Here is a 12,330-nt window from a genome sequence, read left to right on the forward strand (position 1 = left end):
TAAATGTTGCGCAGTTAACGTATTATCATTAGCTTTAATACATCAGAAAATATTGCGTTTATAAAACGAATACTTAGAAATTTTTTTTCCAATTTACTTCGAAATTATTTTTCCAATTAAACAAGACTTTTCTAGAGAATAATTGCAAAAAACTGGAAATAAATACTAGTAATATCCCGATGCTCAATCGGTAAGGAGATTTGAATTTGTACAATGGGTAGGAATTGTTGCAAATAAATTGCAATGGAAGCTCTTTTATTAAGCGAATAACGCGCCATCTTCTCAAGAGTTCCGTCGCTCTAAGGAAGAGACGTGCATTTTTCTAGCGAGCAAGACTGGGTATATTCTAGGGTATAGCTAGGGTATATTGGACGTATATCTAGGGTATATTATGTACTGTATATAGGGTATATCTAGGGTATATTTGACGCTCATGCGCCCCTAAAGTAAGTTATATAGCGCGTTCTGCCTCCTCCATTGATCTCTGTAACGAAATCAACCTATGATGATGCATTCCAGGAGTGCTGGACAAAAAGCAGTTCCTCTTTCAAAGTATTTCTTTTTCAGAGTATTAAAAGTAAACTCCACTTGTAATACGAATATATATCTTATCTTCGTTTGATTCTTAATTTTCCTTGCAGTTTATTTCGAGCAAATTGAGCGTTTAAAAATGTGTTTTGCTGGAAATAATTTCAAATAATATCATCTTGAGCAAAGAAACCGCAATCTAGCCAAACTGCAGCACTCAAAAACATGTACAAATAAGAGAACTTCTACATCGCTGTACAATATAAATTCCCTTTTCAAAAATTTGTAAGCCCTTTCAATCGTTTCCAGAGATATTTTCTAAGCAATTTAAATCCAAAAAAAGGCAGCGCATTCACAAAACACATTCACAGGAGTGTAGGTGAAAGCGATCACACGCAGCGCGTTCACTTAGTAGCACATTCATTAAGTGTCCTAAGCAATTTAAGTGTCCTAAGCAATTTAAGTGTCCTTTTGAATCTTGAAATTAAAGGAACTCGTCAATGAACTTCCTTTAAATGAATTCCTTACCAATTGCCAAGCACCAGAGCCCTGCCAGGGGCCATACTTTCAAAACTCGCTAAGTGAACGTAGGTACTTACGCTCTATTTTCTTGTCTATGATTGGTGGATTTTGCTTGAAAGGCCGTCAATGATTATGTGGCAGCCCGATGGCCTGCGCTGTCGTACTTGTCGACAAACCCACCAGCATTGTGGTGGTGTAAATCCAGGGTAGTGGATTTTTGCTCAGGGTATAAATCCGGGGTAGTGGGTTTGTGATCAGGGTATAAATCCAGGGCAGGGTATTATAGATCCACGCCAATGGATTTATACATAGGGTGTAAATCAATGGCAATGGATTTATGCAGAAGGTATAGATCCATGATAATGGATTTATACTCCACTTCATCTTGTTGTGGGTAAAGATGCAGAGTGTGTGTGCGTGTTACGTTAATCAAAGTTTCTTCAATGAGTATTTTGTCTCCATAATTTTGGATTATGTAGACAATATAAGCAATAAGTCCAGCAACTATGTCAATCAATCGTCAGTTATGGAAAGATCGGGTTCCAAAGGCCGGATCCCTTGTGAATCAAGTCACGTAAAGTTCAAGAATCGGCGGGAAAATGTGTGAATAAGAGCTAATGAATATTATAAAGCTTGAAGATACAGTCGAGAAAGTGTGAGAACTAGCTCTTTCACAACATCACTTGTGAATGTGTTAACATTGCAGATGTAGTGCAGAGTGATGCCCGATAGAACGAATCTGTGTCTAGGCACAAGATTATTTAAATCACTTTCATTGTTATGAGTGATTATACGATAAAATTCACCATTTTTCAGTGAAATGTGAATGTGTTATTTCCAATTGAACGAATATGAGGCAGTGAAAATCAATCAGTGTCACTACGAGATTCAATGGTACGAATCAAGAAATTATTTTTAATTGAGTGACACGCGCTTAGAAAACATAAAAGAAACGCTTTTGTTCAGAGGGAAGGCTGAATTAGTTCTCTATTCATCATATACATTTAGCAGGTTTATTGGTGCTAAATCCGAGAAAATTGAGAGTTTTCAACGAGCTCCCCGACCCAAGAAGTTCTGGAGAGGCGAACGAAGCAGATGTCTTCGTTCTGCACAGAAAGAACACGTGCATTAATACCATTTATTTTCAAACCCCAGCCCCATTTAAATAGCACAACATACCCAGCCCCAATTTAAATAGCACAACACATACCCACCTTATATTTCCAAACCGCACACATATATACCCACATCTCATTTCCATACCACACACATACCCATATCCAGTTTCCAAACCACACACATACCCAACTTCAGTTTCCAAACCACACACATACCCATATCCAGTTTCCAAACCACACACATACCCAACTCCAGTTTCCAAACCATACACATACCCACCTCCATTTTCCAAACCACACACATACTCACCTCCAGTTTCCAAACCACACACATACCCAACTCCAGTTTCCAAACCACACACATACCCACCTTCTTTTTCCAAACCACACACATACCCACCTCCTATTTCCAAACCAAACACATACCCACCTCCTATTTCCAAACCACACACATACCCATNTTTAAAAACATCCAATTTAAACACAATTTAAATTTAAACACAATTTTCATCCAATTTAAACACAATTTAAATCTAAACACAATTTTCATCCAATTTAAACACAATTTAAATTTAAACACAATTTTCATCCAATTTAAACACTATACACGATCATAGTGTTCCAATTTAAGCCTCTGTATTTCCTATACCGGCCGTACGAACAACAAAACAATCTGTTAGATTTTCATGTTTACGTTTGTGTTATCGGCGCGGGAAAAAACGTACATACAAATGTTATGAAAATGAACCACAAAAATTTTTCGGTAAATTTAGCAGTTTTTGTATCATTTTTAAAACCTTACTCGCAGATATTGACAAATTGACAGAATTATTTTCTAGACTCTGAAATATTCAACCAATAGCCTATTCAGGTGTCATTCATCTAGCTCAAAGTTATGAATCAAATCTTTTTTAACATTCAATAAATTTGCGCACGAAAATGTTTTATTCTTAAGGAATAATACAATCATTTTATTTTAGATCACGTGCTGGAATAGTAATGGGCATTACTGCCTCTAGAACACGCGCAGGAACAGCACGCGCCATTACTGCCTCTAGAACACGCGCAGGAACAGCACGCGCCATTACTGCCTCTAGAACACGCGCAGGAACAGCACGCGCCATTACTGCCTCTAGAACACGCGCAGGAACAGCACGCGCCATTACTGCCTCTAGAACACGCGCAGGAACAGCACGCGCCATTACTGCCTCTAGAACACGCGCAGGAACAGCACGCGCCATTACTGCCTCTAGAACACGCGCAGGAACAGCACGCGCCATTACTGCCTCTAGAACACGCGCAGGAACAGCACGCGCCATTACTGCCTCTAGAACACGCGCAGGAACAGCACGCGCCATTACTGCCTCTAGAACACGCGCAGGAACAGCACGCGCCATTACTGCCTCTAGAACACGCGCAGGAACAGCACGCGCCATTACTGCCTCTAGAACACGCGCAGGAACAGCACGCGCCATTACTGCCTCTAGAACACGCGCAGGAACAGCACGCGCCATTACTGCCTCTAGAACACGCGCAGGAACAGCACGCGCCATTACTGCCTCTAGAACACGCGCAGGAACAGCACGCGCCATTACTGCCTCTAGAACACGCGCAGGAACAGCACGCGCCATTACTGCCTCTAGAACACGCGCAGGAACAGCACGCGCCATTACTGCCTCTAGAACACGCGCAGGAACAGCACGCGCCATTACTGCCTCTAGAACACGCGCAGGAACAGCACGCGCCATTACTGCCTCTAGAACACGCGCAGGAACAGCACGCGCCATTACTGCCTCTAGAACACGCGCAGGAACAGCACGCGCCATTACTGCCTCTAGAACACGCGCAGGAACAGCACGCGCCATTACTGCCTCTAGAACACGCGCAGGAACAGCACGCGCCATTACTGCCTCTAGAACACGCGCAGGAACAGCACGCGCCATTACTGCCTCTAGAACACGCGCAGGAACAGCACGCGCCATTACTGCCTCTAGAACACGCGCAGGAACAGCACGCGCCATTACTGCCTCTAGAACACGCGCAGGAACAGCACGCGCCATTACTGCCTCTAGAACACGCGCAGGAACAGCACGCGCCATTACTGCCTCTAGAACACGCGCAGGAACAGCACGCGCCATTACTGCCTCTAGAACACGCGCAGGAACAGCACGCGCCATTACTGCCTCTAGAACACGCGCAGGAACAGCACGCGCCATTACTGCCTCTAGAACACGCGCAGGAACAGCACGCGCCATTACTGCCTCTAGAACACGCGCAGGAACAGCACGCGCCATTACTGCCTCTAGAACACGCGCAGGAACAGCACGCGCCATTACTGCCTCTAGAACACGCGCAGGAACAGCACGCGCCATTACTGCCTCTAGAACACGCGCAGGAACAGCACGCGCCATTACTGCCTCTAGAACACGCGCAGGAACAGCNCGAAAGGCAGTTAGAATATATTAATAATTGCGGTTAATGTGATTAACGGAGGCGCTCCACCTTCGCTAGTCGATGTGAAGCTGTTCTAATCACATAGTCATTGAGTATTTTCGTAACTAGTACGAGCTCAACATTACTTTTCTCTCTGAGGTACTCAAGGTATACAAGGAAAGCGAACTTGAATTCAGAGCCGCAGACTAAATTTACGAAAGTATCGCAAAAAAATGTTTCCGGAAAACCACCGAATATAAAAACAATCACCTTTGAATTTTCTGTCGAGAATGACAGGAGGATTTTGGAGTTTATATATACTATATAAGGAACTACCCCTAAGGGGGGTCAGAAGTCTAATGGGATCTCGCGTTCCTAGGGGGATTGTTCCTGAGCGCCCCACCGCTGAGCGCGCAGTATCTGACTGCAGGTCTCAGTTGTGGGGTTAAGTTATTATGTAGGTAGGATTCCTTACATTAAGTTATTATGTAGCTAGGATTCCTTACATTTCCCTTCTCTGTCTCTCTCGTGCGGGACTCCATTGATCTCTGTAACGAAATCAACCTATGATGATGCATTCCAGGAGTGCTGGACAAAATTTTCCAGGATTACTGGACAAAATTTTCCAGAATCACTTGATACAATTTTCCAGGATTACTTGATAAAATTTTTCAGGATTACTGGATAAAATTGTTCAGGATTACTGGATAAAATGGTTCAGGATTACTGGACAAAAATTTTCAGTATTACTTGATAAAAATTTTCAGGATTACTGGATATAATTATCCAGGATTACTGGACTAAATTTTCCAGGATTACTCGGTAAAATTTTCCAGGATTACTTGATAAAATTGTTCAGGATTACTGGATAAAATTATCAAGGATTGCCGAACAAAATTATCCAGGATTAATGGAAAATATTATTCGGGATTACTGTATAAAATTGTCCAGGATTACTGTACATAAATTATACTGGAATAATTAATGGGTTCAATTATGTAGGATTAATAGACAAAATTATCCAGGATTACTGGACAAAATTATTGAGGACTAGTGGATAAAATTATTGAGGACTACAGGACAAAATTATCCAGGACTAATGGATAAAATTATATATCTTTAAATACCAATAAAGTCGATGAAGGTACATTGGTCACCAGTCTTGGATACTGGTGACCTTCCCTAATACGGAAGTATATTAACCTACCTTTTCAATCGTAAAGCATGCATGCAGTTCCTCTTTCAAAGTATTTCTTTTTCAGAGATGTAAGCCCTTTCAATCGTTTCCAGAGATATTTTCCTAGCAATTTAAGTGTCCTCTTGAATCTTGAAATTAAAGGAACTCGTCAATGAACTTCCTTTAAATGAATTCCTTACCAATTGCCAAGCACCAGAGCCCTGGAATCAATCTCCAGTTCATTTATTTTCCAGGAGCTCGTCCGATATTTTGACTCCAGCGCACAAAATTGCTTCATTCGAATGCTGCCAGGGCTCGGCAGACGCCTCGCTTGCGCTAGTCCACTTCGATATCCAATAGCAATAAAGTAAGCCTTCTTCAAGAATAATAACTTATCGATATTAGATGCGACATCTCTGAAAGATATCAATTGCGAAGTTCAATTGGAAGAGTTTTCCTGGGGACTTAATAATTGGAACTGAAATGAAGTCATATAATGAGTTGAGGAGAAGCTAAATTTCATCCCATAAACTTGAAATTAGTGCACCGGGTCATTAAGGTTTTAATCAATTGGTTTTCTGCATATGGTGCAGGTTTTGTATTGGAGATATGCGTAAGATTAAAGTTATGCGAACAAATTCAAATTAATTTCATGTTATAATAATTTTGATCATGTTACTGATTGTTTAAGTCCGAGAAAATAGATTTTTTTGTCGTTAAACTGACGTTTTTGTAACGCTACACACAGCAACAAGCGGGGAAAAATGAGGGTCCGTTTATCTAAATCGATCTCTACAGTCGGTTTACGTTGAAATGCTTTCCTGATCACAAAATAAATTAATCATACCTCATTTCAATAAAAAAATTAATATTGCTTCATTCCAAACCAACAAGCTTCAGTAAAATTTTAGCATTTAATTGAAAACAATTCGTTGCATTATAATTTTCTGAACCGAACTCACTATTCGATTATGTTGTTTTCTGATAAAATTGTTCAATTATAATTACACAATAAAATAAAGTTCCGAATACAATTCTTTTACACTTTTTTCTGACTGCCAAAGTTCTGCCGCATCACCTTGGACATCGTCTTCCGCAGTCCGCAACATCGGCTCGACTTTAATGGTCCGCCTTCATTTCAGGCAACATTGAGACCAAGAACCCAGATTGTCAAACTTGGCTCGTTGTTGCCAAGGCTCGATAAAGCGACATCGCGGGATAGGATGCATCTCCTTTCACGATAAACTGATGCAAACAAGAATTATAATAAAATAATTATTAATTTAACAAATGGGTGCGGCCGTGAAATTAATGCAATGGTTTAAAATTTCAATAAATAGTTAGATGTGAAGAAGATCAGAACGAGAGGTTTAAAGAAAATAACGTTTCAAGCAATATTTTTAACCTGCAACCAAACATTAAATTTCACAGATACTAACTCAAGTATTCACTGCTACTGGAAGTGTGTCGAGACTTAACAGCAAAGTAAAAAAATATAACTCAGTACTCACTGCAGTGAGTGACAGAGAGCGCATTTTCTCGTCGACGAAAATTTGAGGTCACGGACGGACGGACGGACAGACAGACGGACGTACATGACGAGCACAATAGCGCCTTTTTTCCATAAATGAGAAAATGGTAAGCCTTAGTCGTACGGGCACAGAAAAAGAAGAATTACGCCGAGAAAAGTCGAACAAACAATTCCAGCCATGCACGTAAAGGCCCAGCTCCTAGGAGAAGAAATAGAGTGCACCGCAATACAGCGTTCCAGTCAATTCCATTTGCTTTTTGCGGAACATCGCGAATACCGTTCTGTCTCTCAGCCGGAGGACCAATGGCCGGCGAATCATTCGCTATTTCAGGCAAACCATGTTAATTAAAACGAAGACATTGTATAATTCTGTTGATTAGATTTCTGTTTAGATATTAGGCTTCTTAATTAGGGCAAATTAAGAATATTTCAAAACGAAAGTGATTGAATTGAGACAATAATGATTATTTAGCCTTTAATAAAATGAGATTCCAACGACCGACAACCGAATAAATAACAAAACAAAACAATAAATTTCCAACAAATATCGTCATTTTGAGACAAAGACTTGTGTTCATGGCACACCGTAAAGCTTCCCTTCCATTACTCGCTGTCGAAATTTTCTGCAGGCTGAGTGCGAGAACCCAAAATTTCCGCGAAGAAATGTCGCGGTGCCAATTTTTTTCCAAGCGCGCTTGCCAATCAAGGCGTGGCGGAGCTTTGGCAAAAATCAAACTAAACCGCAAGTCTCGGCTGTCGCAGTTTTGCTTCCTTGTGCTGCTGCAAGTTGCGGCATCAAGAACCACATATAGCCCACGGGGTCTGAAGTTTAGAAGACTAAAGGAGTTTAGGTTTTTGTTCACTCAGTTCATTTTCCGCAGTAATATGGCGCAGAAACTTTTTTTCAATGGATTGTGTCTTATTTCGTATTTTATTTTTCGATAGTAAAAGATGAGACTTTGGTACCATCAAAGTCTCAAAGAATCTTAAGCTCACTGAAACTCTTCCTCCCAGTTACGGGAAAATAGGAGAGATTCAAAAACGATGAAAAAACATAGTTTTTCCTCAAATCGAACAATTAATTTCAGAATAATGGGCAGACATCCATTTATTCATATTATGAATCAAATTTAAATATAAGCTTCTGTTTCAGTGGTAAATTTCGAAGATATCAATTCAAACTTGAATGCCAAAGAACATTTCGATCATTTACCCCTCTCATGTCGTGCAATAAAGAATGACAAAATGCATCTGAAAAATTTTCAGTTAATCAAAACATATCTCAACAATGTCCAAACAATGGAGATACATTTAGGAAGAGGGATATAAACTTATAAATATTTTCTGTAAAATCACAACCCTTATAATGAAATATTTGAGTGAATATTGGATTTTTTTTATTCAAAATACATCTTTAGATATTGAAAATTAGTTGAGGTCAGCAATAAACAGCCGTAATCACGGTGTATTCCCGTTCAATGCATTGATTTTAGCAACGCATATCAGCAATCATCCGATTAATCCTTGCCAATGAATAATCGAAATACGAAGCATAAAGCTCAAATAAACAGAATAAATAACAATGACACCAATATTGATATAAAAATGGATAAAAACAGTCTAATAAAACATGCAAATTTAAATATAATAAACTAAGTCTCCTAGAAATCAGTCTCTTCACCAGTGGTAGGAAAGCAAGCTCAATCCCAAAATCGCAAATAAATTATTAACTTGTTGCAGGAACCCAAATTCACTCTAAGGACCTCAAAGCCGTAGTATACCAGTCCACTCAGTATATCTGTAAGGTTGTAAATTAAATTTAATAAGGCACCGATTGGAAAGGCTATCACTCTAAGGACCTTAAAGCCGCTGTATACGTACAAGTCCACTCAGTATATCTGTAAGGTTGTAAATTAAATTTTATAAGGCACCGATTGGAGACGTTCGACAGGAGAGATAGACTGTACCTTAGACCAGTCGTTACTGAGCAGTCCTCCTGCGAGCATTCAACTGAGTAACCCATTTATAGGCATTTTTGACGTTATAGACATCGCCCTTTTTGCTTACTTTGGTTTCGAGTCAACTTACCCTGCCTTTATTGGGTTGCGGTTCCCGGGAGTGGGCAGGGGCCATACTTTCAAGACTCGCTAAGTAAACGTAAGTATCTACGCTCTATTTTCTTGCCTATGATTGGAGGATTTTGCTTGAAAGGCCGTCAATTATTGGCTGATGAACTTACGATCTCCTAACTGTATTTTAAAGTATGGGCCCAGGACTCTAGATCGTATGTATCAAGCTCGTCATTGTAGAAGGCTTTAAACGTACTCTGAGGACCAGAGACAAACCCCTAACTTTTACTTGCCTCAGAACGAACAGATCGTTAGTATGAGACCGTTAGATGTTGCATTCAGTGTGCCAAGTGGTGCCACATATTTTTTCCCCATAGATATTTTTCAATAGTTCAGGTTCCGATAAATTGTTGTTGTTGTAAAAATACCTCACACTAGTAAAAGAACACGAGAGAGGACTAGCTTCATTACAACATATAAGCCATAAATGAATAACGAACCTGAGACAATAAACTTTACGTCGTCCTTTTAGCAAATCAACCAAAATTATCGATCCAAATTCAAACATTTATTCCATGTTATAACTACACAACAGATCACAATCAAACAGAACGCAACAACGTTACTAATTTACACAAATAAAAAATGTGAATATCAAGGATGGAAATTCTAGAGGAGGAATCAGAAAGAGAGATAAAAACTGTTGAAAAAAAATCCATTGTTTAAATGTGTAAAATTTGCAAAACTTAAATTTTAATTCAACACTCATTTAAACCTTAATTTTTCATCAATTAATGCCAGAAGTCCCGCCTCCTCACCCAAGTACCTTAAACACAAACCCCGTTAAGGACAACCTAGTTTAGTTACTCAGCATAACCGCATTTTTAAGGACCAAACTCGAGCATGAGACAGCATTAACGGTCCCACTTATGCCATTGAGAGACGACATGCGCTCGCTCTGCCTGGGCCATTGACTGCAATCCTCACGCTGCTGCCAAACGGCCCAACTTCATGCCTTAACCAAATACCCTGGAAATGGACGTTATTTGGACTGTTTTGGGTAGCGCTGCCTCTCAACGAAAGACCTCGGGAACTTTTGTCGCAGCAGCCGCAGGTATTTGCAAAGTTTATGCTCGGAATTCAGCACTGCCCAAGGCACTTAGGTTGGCAGTGCGTTCAAGCGACGCCTCAAGTTTAATGTTGTTCAACGGAATTGACCGAGATTTGGTTTGTGTTGGTCTTGTGCATACAAACTTTTGAAGAGGCTCTCCAGACTCAGCATGAGAGGGAGAGAGGACAAACTGCAGCTAGTTTGAGTGAGGGCAAACTGCTGCTAGTATAAGTGATGACGAACTGCAACTAGTTTGAGTGAGGACAAACTGCTGCTAGTTTGAGTGAGGACAAACTGCGGCTAGTTTGAGTGAGGGCAAACTGCTGCTAGTTTGAGTGAGGCCAAACTGCTGCTAGTTTGAGTGAGGCCAAACTGCTGCTAGTTTGAGTGAGGACAAACTGCGGCTAGTTTGAGTGAGGACAAACTGCTGCTAGTTNAAAGTACACGTGCGTTTTAACTGAACCGTCACAAATGAAGCGATAAAATTGAACCTCTGATACGGAGAGCTCACACTTACTACTTGCAGTATCTATACATCAAAACTTACATTTCGGAATCAGTGCTCGCTCATCAACGTGATTTAGCAGCTTTTGGTGGGCCTTTGAAGATTAGGAATTCGTTGTAGAGGTAGACACGACTCGTTCATCAGAGCGACAGCCACATAAAATGTTCTAATCAAAGCTTTTGAATCTCAAGCTTCGTTTTAACAATCAGCTAATCTGGGGCTGATTTTGAATATTTGAATATTTTCAAATATTCCTGATTGTATATTTTCCTTGAAAGCCAATGATAGTACATTTCACGGCCGTTTAAAATGTCATTATTACATTCGTACCCTCATTGCAATTTCAACAAAAGTTTTGTAAAGAATATGAGCTCCCTAGTCATATTTACCAATTAATCAAGGCAATCCTATAGAAACAACTTTTATACTGTTAGGTCCAATCCAATCCTTTTTATAATCAGAACCAATTACCTATACACATTAATTCTATCACCAAGCTTTTATTCTTGACGGTATTATACCGTGTCTTTATTTCAATCAGCAACTCTGCAGAGCACTGCTAATTACCGACAATCTAACTTCCCATTTGAACCGGTAACTTAGTTACCCGCTCTTAATATTCGATCATTTACACCCGAATTTCGCCACCCAAATCCTCGCACGAAGATTTCTTGCAAACCAAAAAGATATTGGAATGATGATGAGGTTTATATTTCCAATCGGCTCACATTATATGGTAATTTAGCAAGCTTACGTGTAAAATATAGACAGAAATTATCATATATAGAGTTTTATACATGATATATATAAATTATTATATTATAGATATAAATTATCAATATATTTATATTGAGGGTAATGTACTAGACCTGGAATGAGAGACTAACGCAATTAGCTTAATTTAATTCGAAAATTAGTCCGTTTGTTCAATATGAGTTTTACGCACGATTTTCGTACGTTTTGAATAACTAAACAGACAATAATAATTATCATACGATAATAATTATTATGTCTGGTTACTTATTGTTATTCTGAACACAAATAACGATTATGAACAATATGTTCCATTGATGACGCTTTTGAAAATGGACAAGATGTTAATAGCCAATGATTAATAAATAGCGACAGTAATAAAGGCTATTTATGACACCCAAACTCAAATCAAGATAAATAAAATATTAATAATAAACTAATTAATAAAATACTTGATAATAATCATTAATGTATATAAATCGGCTTCCTGTTTAATAAATCTGCGCAGGAATAGCCTAGCCGCGTTCAAACTTCGAATTAACTGTAAAATGCAAAGCGAACAACTCCAACCTCGTATCAATAA

At 39.4% G+C, this 12,330-nt stretch overlaps 1 protein-coding gene across 1 annotated transcript; it reads left to right on the top strand.

Moving 5' to 3' along the window:
- The first annotated feature begins 1,450 nt into the window (after nucleotides 1-1,450).
- On the top strand, nucleotides 1,451-4,647 carry LOC108669394 (cardiomyopathy-associated protein 5-like). Its single transcript, XM_018156714.1, has 2 exons — nucleotides 1,451-1,457; nucleotides 3,188-4,647. The coding sequence occupies exons 1-2, from the start codon at nucleotides 1,451-1,453 to the stop codon at nucleotides 4,645-4,647; spliced, it is 1,467 nt and encodes a 488-aa protein (XP_018012203.1).
- The last annotated feature ends 7,683 nt before the right edge of the window (nucleotides 4,648-12,330 follow it).

Source organism: Hyalella azteca, unplaced genomic scaffold (assembly GCF_000764305.2).
Source record: "Hyalella azteca isolate HAZT.00-mixed unplaced genomic scaffold, Hazt_2.0.2 contig8327, whole genome shotgun sequence".
Classification (NCBI taxonomy): Eukaryota; Metazoa; Arthropoda; class Malacostraca; order Amphipoda; family Hyalellidae; genus Hyalella; species Hyalella azteca.